General features: G+C 40.8%; 1 protein-coding gene across 1 annotated transcript in view; it reads left to right on the top strand.

Moving 5' to 3' along the window:
• The first annotated feature begins 584 nt into the window (after positions 1-584).
• Positions 585-15,598, top strand: part of GUCY2C (guanylate cyclase 2C) — a 42,853-nt gene continuing 27,839 nt past the window's right edge. The window contains exons 1-9 of the mRNA XM_072349832.1: positions 585-795; positions 1,627-1,739; positions 2,932-2,999; positions 5,441-5,656; positions 7,096-7,217; positions 8,069-8,165; positions 10,227-10,338; positions 11,556-11,691; positions 15,242-15,327. Coding sequence (XP_072205933.1) covers positions 585-795; positions 1,627-1,739; positions 2,932-2,999; positions 5,441-5,656; positions 7,096-7,217; positions 8,069-8,165; positions 10,227-10,338; positions 11,556-11,691; positions 15,242-15,327 — 1,161 coding nt within the window. The remainder of the gene's footprint in view (positions 796-1,626; positions 1,740-2,931; positions 3,000-5,440; positions 5,657-7,095; positions 7,218-8,068; positions 8,166-10,226; positions 10,339-11,555; positions 11,692-15,241; positions 15,328-15,598) is intronic.

The raw sequence follows: 15,598 nt of genomic DNA, 5'->3' as shown, positions 1-15,598 counted from the left end.
TGATAGCTTATCACAGGAGAAAACATATCCTTGATTTATGAGCCCAGCCAGCAAAGATGGTATAGCAACATAACTAGAGATGCTGGGCAATGCAAACATGAAGTAGTCAACTGTTTTCCTTTGGGTTTTAATGTACCTTTTATTTTATTTCCATTTTAAAGAGTCTTTTTTACAGTCCATTTGTTCCCTCCCCTTAGTTCTCTCAGCTCATTACCGTGATGAAATGTTAGTGCCCTTATCAGGTAAGGTTTCAGGTAATGCTTCAGTTTTACAGCTGCAGCCTTTCCATGAGCAAACATTCACATCAACCTTTAGCCTCTCTCCTTTCCTGAGTTTTGCTGTTGTTAGTTTTTCACAAACCAAAGTGCCACCTAGGACACCCGAGGGATGGGCAGAAGTGAAGGAAGGAAAGGGGACGGGGAAGTGCCTGAGAAGGACTGTACAGCCTGTCCTTGAATCTACAGCGCAGAAATCTTTTTTGCACTTGCCAGAAATAAAGTCTACATAGGGTATCTTGAAGAAGGAGGAAGACTTGAAGAGGAAAGGAAAAGAAAGAACACACAATGGATCTAAATTGAACAATAATGAATCAACGGATGTTAGGTCTGGCCCTTTGGCTTTTATTCCTCTCTCTGCAGCTATTGCAGCAAGTTGGTTCAAACAGGTGTAGCAACAACAATTACGTGATCAATGTAATGCTCATGCCTGACTCAGACTTCCCATCATCTTCTGAAAATTTGACATCAGCTGTGGAGAAAGCCTTGTCAACAATACAAAATGAATTAGAGACAGAAGGTAAGGCAATTGGTGTTGGTGATCCCTCTCCCACTGCGGTTTCCTCTCACTTTTTGCCATAGCTTTCTACTCATCTGACCTTCATCAAACTGCTTCTCAGACAGGCTCTTTGGTTCTCTGTTCAACTTGCATAGATCTTACAGAAATAATAGTTTCTATCTGTGAGAAAAGAAGTGTTCTGGAGATAGGAAGAGCTAGATTTGCTTTCATAGTAACTGGTAAGAGTCTTTCTGCTTTTTAGTTGGGACTGAGAACGTGGAAATTGCTAAACTGGATCAGTTCAGACCAGTGATCCATCTAATGAAGAAACCGAGATGCCCTTGCTTGAAAACTTAGAACTTATTCATCCAACTTCATAATTGATTATGATGGGAAATCTGGCCTCTCATGGCCACATTAGCTACTAATCTGTGAGAATGATTTTCCTCTTGACTCCATCTGTTGATCGCATTATGTCTAAAAATATGAAGAGTCTGCCACTCTCATTGGCACTGTCTGTAGTACCCTGGGACAAAAGTTCCAAAGAAATGACTCACATTCTGCCCTCTAGTTAAAGAGTTTTTGTTGAATTTTGTTGAAAAGTGGTGTCTCTAACAAAGACCAACACTAAAAATACTTTGTACTGAAAGTACTCAAACCCAGCAATCAACACCAATGCAAATTCTTCATCTCATCCTAAATGGTGGGATTCAGGTAGGTGGGTTTCCTGGTAGAACAGGACAGTAGACATCTTTGCACAAAACAACTCACATGTGTTGGAAGAAGAGGGATATGGTGTATTAGTGATTATCTCCAGCTCTTGAGGCTGTTCACTTTTACGTTGCATTGCAGGAGTAAAGGTTACAGTCAATGCCTCCTTCCACCACTTCAGATCATCACTATATGTTTCACAAGGCTGTCGCACCAGCACCTGTGAAGGTGTAGAGCTCATCAAGCAAATTTTTGTGAGTATCTGGTTTCTCTATGTTCATTTCCTGAGAAAGACTTTCTTTCATATATGTTTGTGCACTTGCATGTAAGTATGCATGCATGTGTGATTCTATGTCTGTCTTTCTGTATTAATTTTTGAACCTGTTGTTCAATTCCAAACTAACTTGAGAGGTAGGTGAAGTTGTCAAAGACACTCCCATAGGTTTTCTGAAGACAAGCAGTCAAACGTACAGACCTTATTAATGCTTACTAGAGGCTGTTGTTTGGTAGCAGTGCCAGCTGAAGCAGACACCTGCTTCGAGCTACTTTTTGCATCTTCAGGTTATCCCTTCTGTCATATCTGCGCAGCTCTTTGTGGGGCCACATAGCCAAACGAATCAAATAATAAGAAAAACAGATCATCAACAACAACAAAACCCAACAAACTGCAACAACAGCAACAAACTACCCAAATGCTCCAACAGCCCACGTGGAATAAAGAATGCCCGTTTCCAGCTGGTTCAGTTCCCTGATCCATCGGCTTACAGAAATAAATATGCCAGCACAAAGGAGGGAGCAGTGTGAGCTGGAAACATGCAGGCAGAGGGCCTGGCACTGATAACAAAGCATAACATGTGACTGTGCCCAGAGGGCAAAGATGAACTGTGTGCTTGCTTCTCACTGGAAATGAGATATGTTGTGTGGAAGGAAAGGTGTAAATCTCTAAATGTTGGGAAAAGTTTCAGTTAGAACTGGTGCCTTGCAAGAGATTCAAGAAGCTGTGTTCCAGCGGACATTGTCATGTCCAATCACTGCTACCTCACAGTGAGGCTTTATCAATTAACTGTGAATTCTCTAACAATGTAGGGCTGCATGCTGTAATCTCTAAGTTAAGAAGTCCTTCACAGCACACAAAACTGCTTTGGTCTGTACTTTCATGCATGCAGTTGCTCTGCTCTCTCTCTCTCTCTCTCTCTCTCTGTTAAGGTTATACTCTTACAGGTACTATTCTGTACTCTGCCTTTTCATAGCTCCCTATGACTCCTCCCTCCTTCACTCTAGGTTTGTTCTTTTAACCTTTCTATGTCTCCTTTCGTATTCTGTCCTTGCTTTTGCTGAGTGAATTCTGGGACTCCTTTTCAAATCTTAAAATTCTCTTCAATTTCTCATCCTTCTCCCTGTGCCACCACACTGCCCCCATGACAGACCCCGTCTGATCTCTTGCAGGACAATGGCACTCTTGGCTGTGCTGTCATAGGGCCTGCTTGCACTTATGCTACCTACCAAATGGTCTCGTAAGTACCACCCTCTCCATGCAATATTGTGTTGTTAAAGAGATCAAGTGTTGAACAAAGTTGTTTTGAGCAAATCAAACCAGCAGAGACACTGGGTTTTGGGATACATCAGGCACTTTGATGTCAACAGTCAGGGCAGTAAGGTTGTTGTGAATAGCCACTTACGTTTGGAAGGGAAAAGAAAATCCCCTCCATGATGCAGTCTCATTACTATTAGCTAAGTGTTTCTAATTGCTGGTGGTGGATTGATATTGGGCTCAGAAGACATGACTTATCAACAACCACAGAGTGAAAGGGGGATGATAGCTTGAGGCACTGGACATTGAAGAACTGCAGAAATTAGGGTCCTTCTGAGTGGGCTTTCAGTTATGGAGAAGAGCCTGAATTCAATGTGGCATGAGAAGACAAAAACCCTCAATTATCTTCAGTAAGGAGTGTTTAGATAGGGAACAGCCAATTTCATCCTAAATCTTCTGCCTGTGAAAACATTTCTGAAGACTCAGTCTCTCTACTATAGTATTACACATGAATCTGTGTAATTCTGTATTGCATTATACATTAATATGTTCATTCTCAGATATCATGAAAACATGAGCTTAATCTGCATAGCTTTAGTACAACTGATTAAAAAAAACAAACACACATCAGTTGTGAGTACAAATCAATACCGTTACCCATGTGAATCATTCTTCCTGCTTTAAACCTTGGTATCCTTGTGGTTTCACAAAGACATACAGATAAGATTAGGGTACTTTTACTTCAAGCTTTATCAGCTCTATACTTTTCTTCAAATGGGATGACCAGAATTTAGTCCAATATTTCCAGTGAAAGAATGTGATTGATTTATAGAAGAATAAAGTTAATAAATTCTTATGTAAAAGACCATGATAAAATATTGTTCAGCGTGCCCCCATTTTATTCATTGTGACTCCTAACTTCCTTTGTTTTTCTGTCTGCTGGATATTAAGCTGCCCAGAATGATGCCAAAGTCTTTTTCTCAGACTCTGGTACAGTTACAACAGCATACGGTAAATAGTATAAGTGGTGGAAGTTTATGCAGAAAATACTATCAGGCAGCTGGATTTGCCCACAGTACAGATTTGCAAATCAGAACAAGTGATTCACTCTACAACACCTTAAGTCAAAGAGAAGAAGGTCCATTTTATTATGAAACACTCTCCTTGACATTACATCATCTAGGTCTGTCTCTGCTGTGACAGCTTTAAAACCTGTAGTTTGTGAAGTGGCACTTAACCTGGGAAATCATAATGCTAGCGGTGATGATGAGCAGGTTTTCTTTTCAGGCATAATGCCCTGTCATAAAAAAAAACAATCATGCAAACAAAATAGACTTCCCAATAAACAAATGAAAATACTTTTGGTCTAGTCTGATAATCTGCAGCATCTAGGGAAATACTTTTATCCTACTTTTAAGTCTCTGGACAAAAAGTATCATTGCTTTACAAATCTGCTGCTAGCAGAGGTTATCATTACTTGGTCTCTCTGACTTTTGTTGCTGCTCAGCTCCTAAAATATAGTGAAACTGAAAGACTTTTCTTTTGACTTGTAGGTGTAAGTGATTTTGATGGCAACAAAACCCTCACCCTCCAGCATGACTGCAATTAACAGATAGAATACATACCACATTCAAAATTATATAGGTGGGCAGAAAATCATCCACCATTCATTGCAAATCAGAGAAGAGACCAGATCCCTTTGTTCATCCAAAACTGACGTCACAAAGATGTCAAGACTGTTGGGCTTCTTAATATTGAGCATGCAGCTCAGTTTGTAAATACATTTTGTGACCAGTCTACGGGTGTGACTGCAGTCACCAAAGATTAACTTGCCACATATAAATTGGCTAAAAAAAAAAAAGCTGAAAATCTGTTAGAAGGATGCAGTTTATTACGTCAGTAGGATGACACAATAAAGGGGGAGTTTTCCTTAAATTAACTTCTATGCCCACTTTTTGTAATTTGTTTTTCCAGTCTGGCCCCTAGAATATGCCATATAGATGCCATTGTCTCCTAGCTGTTGGGTAGGTTGTTGAAAACAAACACTGCTTACAAACCAGTTCCTGAGACAGACAACAGAATCTTGTCCTTGATGATGACCCAGCAGCAGAACTGGATGGGTATGAGAGCCCCTGGAGTCCCAACATAGTCCTTGGGCAGAAATGGTGCTTGGTACCCAGAGACTGGATGAGGAATGTCTGTGCTGCACAGGGAATTGGAGCCAGTGGAAGACATCCAGACCCATTCAAAAACTGTCTCTGCAGTGCCAATACCTTGAAATTTGCTTGTGTCCTTTAGGAACCTTCTGTTTCAGGTTAAACTAACGCAGGATGCAAGGAGAGGGAGCTGGGATAGAAATGATGTAGCAGCGGACTTGGTGCTACAACAATCCATTCAGACATGTCTTCTTGTCTCTCCCCTCAGAGTTGACACAATACTGAGCCTGCCTCTGATCTCTGTAGGGAGTTTTGGACTGTCCTGTGACTACAAAGAAAATCTAACCCGTCTTCTGACCCCAGCTAGGAAAGTGAATGACTTCTTCTATTATTTTTGGAATGAAATTCAGCAGCCATTCAAAACTAGCACTTGGGAATCTGTCTACATTTACAAGAAGAATGAAAACTCGGAGCAATGCCTCTGGTAAGATCCAGATTCACTTTTGTCTCAGTTGTTGACCTTAAGAGCTCCATCTCCATCCTCAGGCACGGTTCCTATAGGCTGCCCTATATGTCCTGCATGTTGGGAGATGCCTTACTGCTACTAAAGAGAGAGAGAAGGAAAAGAAGAATTACACCCCTCAGCTGTACTTTGCAATACTACACTCTGTCTACGTTTAAGTATTTTCAAACCTTTTCTCTTCCTATGGACAGCATAGCACAAAAGTTGTTCCTGCTGCAAACACCTGTTTACTCCATTCTTGATGTAAATATCATGACATGAGAGTATCCTCCATCATAGTCTCCATAAATGCCTTTTCAGTCAAGTAGATGCTTTCATATACTGATGCTCATACCCTCAGCCCTTTTTAGATACTGAAAGGCTGCTCTCAGGTCAAAGAAGATAGCTATTATTTATATTTCCAGTTCCTATCCTGAGGATGTTACAGAATTTTAAGCAAAATTTACAATTCTGTTGCCTTCAGACCTTCTTTATAACTTCTGAAATGTTAAAGCTCCTTTTCTTTAATGCTGAATTAACAAAAAATTTAAGATTAATTTTGTTTCTTCCCACTTGATTGTCATTATTCATCCTAATTCAGATAACATAGCAAGCTATGTCTCCAACTATGCATAGGGACTTGTAAGTTAATGATTAACAACTCAATTCTTGATGGAGATGGAGCAAAAATATTTTGTAGATTATAGGACAGTGTTGCTAAGTCAAAATTTTGAAAGCAAAGAAAATCCTTTTCTTTTTTCCTCTGCATTAACTTTACTTCAATCAGAACGTCTCTTTTCAATACATTGAGGAAAGAAGATTTAGGAGTTGGCTGCTTTTGTTTAATCTTTAATCTGGCTTTTACTCGCTTGGTTGTTTCTTACCATTCTCATTTTTCACCTTCAAGTTTTAAGTGACTCAGTCTGACTCTTTTTGCTCCTTCCTTCCCTTCTTTTTCCTCTCAGGGTACGTGTATCTTTTTTATCGGAGATCTCTCTGCAACTCTCATTTACTCCTTTGAATCTTCAGATACACCTTCCAAGATTACAAATGCGGCCTTCTACAGCAGAGCTTCCTAGAACCATTTCCCATTAGTCTCACTTTCTCTGAGTTCCCCACAATCCTTATTTTTTTCTTAACTGTTAATGTCTTATTGCATTATTGTATTCTCTAAGCCCATGCTTTGTATGACCAGCCTCAAATATGCCTGGATGACTTTTCAACAGTCATTCTTTTGTGCTCTATATTGATTTTCTCTATTACTGGTGCAGAAAAAAAAAATGCTGCACTCTGTCTTTCAGACACTCATGTTCTGTAGACTGTCTGTCCAGTGTTTTGATTTATTTAGGAGAAACTGCACAATGCACATGTGAGGAGTTAGCCATTTTTTGACTCTATCTGTGCTCCCTCCCTTCTGCCAGGTACATGAATGCATTAGATGCTGGAGTCACACAATTCTCTGAAAAACTGAAGTTTAAGGACACAGTGAGAACACAAGATCAGTTTAGAAAACTTGTGAAAAATCCCCAACGGAAAAGCAATGGTAAGGAGGGGCTGAGGGCACGTTTTTCTCTGCAGGTAAGTTACTTTTTCATGGAAATCAGACTATTCTCTTAGCTACATTTTAGGAGTGGTCTTTGCACAGTGAAGCATAGACATCATTTCACATGGATGCAAATAGAAGGGGGCACAAACCTCTCAGATTCCTCTCCCTATCCCCATAAAATATGGGGGAATATCCTCAGGGATGAATTCTCCCATCTAGATATAACGTTACCCTCCTACATACTCTGTTTTGTGAAAGATTCAGAAATATGGGAATCACAACTTCTCCTAATCTAGGCCTTAGATATTACACGAATGCTTATTTCTCTACCATTCCCGTGTTTGCAGCTCTGATACGTAAATGGTCTTCACTTGTGCCATCAAAGGGCACTTCTTCTGGAAGTGATCTACCTAAACCTGAAAAATAGATGAGTAATACCTCATTTTCTGCAAAGACTAAGCACCTGGCATCAGCAGGCCAAGGGAGCACAAGAGTGATAAGTAAACCACTTAAACTATTACCTGAACTCCATATGACTTATAAACTTTTATATTCTGTAGCCTGGAACTACAGCCATCAGAACTGCTGCTGCTTACTTGAGTGACATAATGGTGGTGCTCTGGTGCAGTCAAACACAAAATAGAATAGGCATTGAGGCACTTTCTACAAGCTGACTTTACCTCAGATATTCCCATCCCTCAGATATCCTGTGCAGGCAGTCCCAGCGTAACACAGGTAATGTGCCTTAGTCCAGCACTGCTACGCTGCCTGCCACTCAGGCACCAGGGAACAAGCAAATGTTCTTTCCTTATCTGTACTTCTCACCTCCGTTTTTGCCCAATCTATAGTGATCATCATGTGTGGCACTCCAGCTGACATCAGCCAAGACCTAGGGACGGAGACAGTGGATAAGGACATTGTTATCATCCTGATAGATCTCTTCAAGTAAAGTATCACCTTTGCTTTTCCTATTTTCTCTGCACTTTGCTGAAAGGTAGAGATAATGGCGATAGTCAGTGTAGAACTGTTTTGTTGAAGAAATGCTTTATCACAAAATGGTTTCTATTGTTTCTTTCCTCTTGTCTTGCTCTTTATATAATTTGTTTTGTGTATGAATCATGGCACATCTTCTACAACATCCCATTTAGTCCATGAAAGATTTTTCTAAGGCAGTGATCAGAGCAGAGATGGTTAACTTTGTCCTGTGGACTCCTCAGGGCAGTAAGTCCAAAGTTGCTCATGAGCTCTTCACGTGAGGACTGTAAAGTTTTCATATACACTCTATCTAACTGAAGCAGCTGTGGAAGTATGGCTTACAGTCTATTATTCTAGGATCCATTTACTCATTATTAGATGACTTAAAAGGGAGGTGCAGTTGTATATTCCAAGGAACAACATCTTTATAGCTGCAGAAATCTAACTTTTCAGATATATTCCTTAGTACTTAGCCTAAGTATTCTGTTGTTCGATTTCATCTTCCTATTACTAATTACAAAATCCTTGTAGTCGAGGACAGGCATTGACAAGCTTTATCAGTTGTGGCCTCATGAGATTTGAATTAATAAATAACTGGACCAAGAGCTGATCTCTGGCCCCAAGCTGAAGTGACAAAGCACAACCCACAGCCATACGGCTAAATCACGCCCAAACTGCCTCTTGAGATTGGTTCCTGTCACCCTGGTAAGTCATGGTCTGGAAGAAAGCTAGTTGATCTAGACCAAAACTATGCCCAGGACTCCTCTGCTGAAATATTTGTCTTTCTGGTACACCCAGCTGTCTCGGACCATCTTATACCCTGCCCTCCTTAAATCTGCTGCACATCTTTCTGATCTCAAAGAATTGTGATCTTAAAACAGAAACAAAATGCAGATACTACGTTAGATCTAAACTTAAGCTATAGGAGAATGCAAGGTCAAAGCTTCTACAAGTGTCACGGCCCTCAGACATCGATGGGTTTATATTTTCTTCAGCTCTGAGTCCTGTTGCATCCAGGACACACTCAGTGTTTAAGCCTCCCTCAGGGGAAGGGGGATGCTGTAGAATTATCCAGTCGGGTGGAGTCTAATGAAGTTTCCTTTCCATCTGGTTAGTTCAGTTCAAGCCTGAATGAAAAGCAATTTGAAATTATCGGGGGTTAAAAGTGTGATGTAAAAGTTGTAAGGTTCAATGAAAGGCAGGAACAAGGCTGTGGAGTTGGGATCTCATCTGTTGTGGTCTCCAAAAGACCTTAATACTGTACTTACTGAACAAACAAACAAACAAGCCCTTAAATGGATGATCAGAAATGTCTAATAAGAGAAGGTTCCTACAAAATGTGTTTTTAATCAGTCTAGCCATAGCAATTGCTAAATTCCTCTGCGGTACATGGATCGATGTGTGCTTGCAAGTCTGGGAAGCTCTTCCAGATGGCCTTTCAGGATGATGAAACCAAAGATGCCTGAAAGCTACTAATGTTCCTGTTTGTCTTAGCATGTTTTCCAGTTCACACAGTTTCCTTTGATTTTCCCAGATCACTGAATTAATAAAATACATCAGTAGGATGCTCCCTGACCTCTCTGATTGTTTATGCCCTCCTATTAAATGTTTTCAGGGCAACTCCTGCTGTTATCAATTCTAGTAAGAAATATCAGAATTAGAGAAACGTGTAAAAGAGTGCAAAAGAAAAAACGACAGATTCCATTACTACGTATTCTGGAGAGATACTCTATCTTAATAAATATAAATTCCTCCTTTGAAGAAGAGAAAATAGGACAGAAATCAGTTCTGTTAATAATAGCATTATGTTTCAGATTGCCAGATTTCTTTATATTACCTTTTGATAAAGTTAAGCACAAAAGTTGGCATGAGAGAATGAACAGCACAAAGGGTTTTGTCTGTGATGAATTTTTATTAATATAAAAAGAGTTTTAACTTGTTAAGTAACAGCTCCACTGGGGAGGGGAGAATGCTGTGTTACTGCTGCCCATGTTCATGACTCTTCATGAGGTTTTTTACTTTGCTTTGCAGGAGCACATACTTCAGGAATGCTACCTCAGCCCGTTACATGCAGAACGTACTTGTCTTGACTCTGCCACCAGCTAATAACAACTTCAGCACAAGGACTGCTGACACCAGTCTGGTAACCGTGCTGTTTTATATCTGGTCATCACATTCAGCTCGCACACGCTCCTACACTAGGAAATGAAAACTGAAAAACAGAGTGATAATCATCCCCTGTTGTGCCTTTATGTCAGTGTTTTCTTACATTAATGCAGGATGACATTTCGTTCTGCTGCAATGATGTAAAAATGCAGTGTCGTAAGGCAAACATCCACAATCCTTCCTTCTTTGTGAAGTGCAACTCAACCTTTTCTTTTGTTCCACAAGCATCATGTCCATGGGACTGGGGGGAACTCATAGATCGAGGCTTTCAGACTCCACTCCTGGTTGACTGACAATCTTACGTTTTCAGTGTAGCTTCAAAACATCAAAGAAGGAAGATCTATAGATGTAATAGGGACGCAAGCATGGAAAGATGTGTGCAGTGTGCAGATATGTGTAAGTGGTGGCAATCACAACCATTGCTGCTTCTGACCAGAGATGTTCCAGTTTTTCTAATTTTCCAAAACCAGGCATTTCTTTTTTTCTTTTTTCCTTTATCCTTTTCCCTGTAGGAAATGCATGCATGTCTTTTTAAATTTCCTGGAAAGCTGAAGCTATGCGAATGCTGTATCTGCTCACCGATACTGATACTCCTGCAGTCTGCCCTGGAACCAGACTCTTACAAGAGAGTTCCTCCCAGGATTTTTGGCTTTCAGCTCCAGCTCTCCAGCTTTTGGCTGGCTTTACTGAGTTTCCAGATCCCTCAGCCTGGGTTCAACCTTTTTTTGGGTGCCAGCTCTGTGGCAGGCAGCTGGGAATTTTGGCACAGCTTCTTGCCCCTGAGCTGTGGCCATCTGGAAGCTCAGACTTGTTGGCAATACACCAGATGATCTGCACTGAGAGTCTAATTCAAAGCCAAGAGCTTAGCATCCCACTGAGCACACCTGCTTAGAACCCACAATGTAGGATTTCTTGAATTGTTTGCTCCAGAATCAGCATGCCAGTGCCTTACACAGGCCTCTTATAAGTTTTCTTCCCTACTTTTCCTTCTTAGTACATCAAAAACATATCGTTTACAACTTTACGCTTCCAAGAGAAAACATCAATATAGCATTGTCCGTGTAATCACTCAGCATTCAGATGCTGGTCTTCCATGCTGGAAATTTTGCCTATCCAGATTACTAAAGTTACTGTAGCTTTAAAGCAGAAATACAAACTCTCAAATTGCCTTTTTTCCCCCCCCTCCTCTTCTAGCTGGAAGATGACTTTGTTATTGGCTATTATAATGCAGTCTTGCTGTTTGGACATATTCTGAAGAAATTTATCTTCTCCCAGAGCCCTGTGTTACCTCTCAGCTTCATCAATGAATTCCGAAACGTCACTTTTGAAGGTAAAAATGTGTTTATCTTGCTCCACAGCTGCTGCTCTGAACAGCTTTTCTTGTATTCCCACAAAAATGTATGGTCCTGAGCAGGGTTCACTGGACTGAAGAGGGGAAAGAGATTTGTTTTAAAGTACCCTTAGGATAAGTCCCTTCTACACTAAAAGAGATCCAAGCATTTCAGTGAATTTTATTACTACTGTAATTTTTCTTTTACTTTTTTTTAATCATTTTTAGCACATATGTAATCTTTAGTATTAACAAAAGCACTACATAGCAGTCATGCAGAATCACCTCAGTGCCACTGCAATTAGCAACAGCCTGTTTAAGGAGCAGATTGCTTTCTGGGTCATGGCCTTTTCACAGAATCATAGAATCACAGACTCATTAACGTTGAAGAAGGTCTCTTAGGTCATCTAGTCCGGCCATCAGCCCATCCCCTTCATGCTCACTAACTACATCCCTCAGTGCTAAATATGCCTCTTTGCTTATCCTTTGTTTGCAGTAAGATTCTGGGTGAGATAAACTTGTGTTCAGGTTCAAAATTCAGAAATAGCAGCAAACCAGCCTAATAAACATTTTTGTAATCTCTAGAGAAGATCAGAGTTGTATTTAAAGAATACTGCTGTCAAAGGAGGGGTGGGAGGAAGGGAGAGAGCTTCCTGGGCAGCAGAGTTGCAGGACAGGGATGGGGCCCTAAAGCTGGTGCCATTACTTTGAAAAAGAGCTGAACTCTCTGCAAGGAGACTTTTCTGTAAGGAGAGAATAAAAAAGATGCTAGAAGAGTGAAGAGTCTATGCTTCCTCCAGAGACAACCTAGCATTCAGGTTTCATTTTCAGTTCTCCATGGGTAGTTAAATTGTGGCAATGTCTTTTCTAAGCTTTGTACCAGAGATCTAGTTTTGGCTTGAGAGAAATGCTTATGAAATACAGTAAATGTTCAAAACATCTCTGAAGTTCACTCAGCAAAGCTTTAATCAGTTAGTTTCAAACTGTTTTTAGTTTATAAAGGCATTGTAGGCCTGGGTGCCTCTGCTGAGAGCATAAGCCAGCTGGCAACACAACAGCTTTTCACAGTGTCCTTCTTCCTCTTACAGGTTGTCTAGTACTAGTGGACTTTTGTACTTAAAAATAACAGAAATTGATTGTTAGGAAAAGACAGAAACAGCACATACACAACAAAATCACAGCAGTATCTCTCTGCGCGCAAAGTCCCATCTGGCACTTCACATCAGAGATCTGTACCAAAGTGACTACTCAAAGCTCTGTGTTTATTGTCTCACCTACCTCAGAAAACACAGCTGGAAGTTTCCTAGAGTTTCCTAATATGGCCTAACAGACTTTGTGCTTATCTCTGTTTTAACTATAGCATCCCAGAAAGAAAAAAAAAAAAAAAAAAAGAGAAAAAAAGTTTGCTTATGCCAATTCCTGGGCTGCATCAAAAGAGGTGTGCCCAGTAAAGCAAGGGACAGGATTATCTCCCTCTACTCTGCCCTTGTGACACCTCATCTGGAGTAGTGTGTCCAAACCTAGGGCTCCCAGTACAGGAGGGACCTAGAGGTGATGGAATGTGTCCAGAGGAGGCCTCAAAGATGATCGAAGAGCTGGAGCACCACTCCTATGAAGAAAGGCTGAGGGAACTGGGCTTGGTTAGCTTGGAGAAGGCTCCAGGGAGACCTCATTGTGACCTCCCAGTACTTGAAGAGAGCATATAAACAGAAGGGGGACCTATTTTTTATATGGTGTGATAGTGATACGGCAAGGAGGGAGAATTCGTTTAAGCTAAAAGAAGGGAAATTACAGTCAGGTGTTAGGAAGAAATTTTTACTTAGAAGGCAGTGAGGCACTGGCACAGCTGCCCAGAGAAGCTGAGGGTACCTCATTGTCATGGTTTTGTAATTTTTGCTATTGGTCTTCCACATCATAACATCATGTGGAGCACAGAGAAGAACTACCTGTCCCAGAGGACCTCACAGTCGGAGAGGGAAGCATGTCACAGAAGTGACGCTGGCTCTCTCTCTCTCACTGCCCAGCAGCGAGTGTGGGTGTGCTTCCAAGCCAGGGTGCCTTCAATTTCAAAGTAGGCTTCTTGGTCTTCAGAAAACTCTCTCTCTCTTTCTCTTTTATTTTACTTGATTTATTAGCCTCAATTTCAATTAGATTGTATTTAGTAAAATAAGTTCTCCTTAGATCATTGCCGCTTCTCTGTCTGTTTCCTTGAGCCCAGCTCCCATCTCCCTACCCCTTTTCCTTTTTCCCTTCCCATTTGTTGGGGGCTGGGGGCCCATGGGCCTACTGCCCCCCCTGTCACGGACATAGATTGATCTAGATAACACTGTGACACTCATCACTGGAAGCATTCAAGGCCAAGTTGGATGGGTCCTTGGTCCTTGGAGCCCTGGCCACAGCAGGGGGTTGGAATTAGATGATCTTTAAAGTCCCTTCCAACCTAAGCCATTCTGTGAGTCTGTGATTCTGTGAATTCCTCCTGGAGCGCGCATTCTTTTGTATACTGCTGAAGTCATCTCTTTGGTTTCATTTAGTTTGAAAGATAAGTTGTGCAGACTTTTTTTTCTTATCTCAAATTAATCCTGTATATTCGTTATGGTTTATTTTTTTAAAAAACTCCTAGAAGTGAAAGGTGTTGAATCATCTTCATTCTTCCTTGTGTAGGTGCTGGCTGAGTAGAGAGTCCAAATAATAATTGTTCTGATATGTAGAAGGTGAACTGTGAAAAAGTTAACATCAATTTTTAAGGTGAAAAGGAAAAAGGTCATTTCCAAACAAAAATAATGATGCTGAACTTTAGCAAAAATAAAAGAAATCATTAGCAAGCGCAGCAAAAGAGCAATGTGAGACTGATCAAAGAGACTTTCCTGAATAAAAAGAAAGGAAAAAAATGGTGGGGAGATTTTCAAGAGTGGTGGATATTGGCAACACTTGCTCTTGTTGAAGTGCCTGGCCTCATGAGATCAAAGTCAAGCCAGTGCTGAGGGATGCAGAAGGTTCCACCCTAAAATCCTTGGAATGTTCTCCACTGGCAATTTCTCAGTACACACACCTGCTGACTTTAGGAGTCATGAGGTTGAAGGGAGAAAGAACTTGGTTAAAATAATGTTGTTAGAGTCAAGCATGTAGCTATCGAAAGAGTTAGAGGAATGAAAGTAATACCACATTTCCTTTCTTCCTGACAGACTCAAACTGCAGAGGGAAATGGGCAATTTCCCTTTTCACCTCTAAAATGATCCCTTCAGGGGAGTTTAATCTGCCATTCTTGGTATGCTGAAGAAACCTGACATATATATCTTTTCTATGGCTAGAGGGAGACTTTCCTTTACTGTGCAGTTAATTCAGCACCTCTTACTGGGTTCTGCAGAGAAAATGTGGTGCACTATGAAGGCAGATGCAGCGCCATACTAAACTGATATGTGCTCTAGCACGTAGATAAAGAAGAAAAAGATCCTGAACAACATAAATCCTTTCATTTGTCCCATCATTCCTGCTACATATTTATTTATTGGACAATACAAACCATCTGACTAATTCTGTGTGTCCACAGGTGTGCAGGGTCCTGTGACTCTAGATGCATTCGGAGATATTGACAACAATTTGACCCTACTGTACACGACACAGTCTGCAAGTGATGTACGTATGTTCAGGAAGCAACTGCATATGAAAGGAGAAACAGAATGCCATGCACTATCACATAAGAACAGTGTAAATAACCTGACGTGATGGCATGTCAAGGCATACTGGGCATGCTGGGAGGGGGTCATAAGAGGCATGCTGGAGATGAGCAGGATTGATGTCATCCAGTGGTTCAGTAAGTGAAGTGCAGCTAGTGACTCTGATACATTTTTTTTCAGGAGAGGAGAGGAGTAAGGAAGAATATGGCAGCCAAACATATGGCTAAGCT

The sequence above is a fragment of the Excalfactoria chinensis genome, chromosome 1 (assembly GCF_039878825.1).
Source record: "Excalfactoria chinensis isolate bCotChi1 chromosome 1, bCotChi1.hap2, whole genome shotgun sequence".
NCBI lineage: Eukaryota > Metazoa > Chordata > Aves > Galliformes > Phasianidae > Excalfactoria > Excalfactoria chinensis.
Note: the sequence above shows the minus strand (reverse complement) of the source record. Positions and strands in the feature narration are given on the sequence as shown.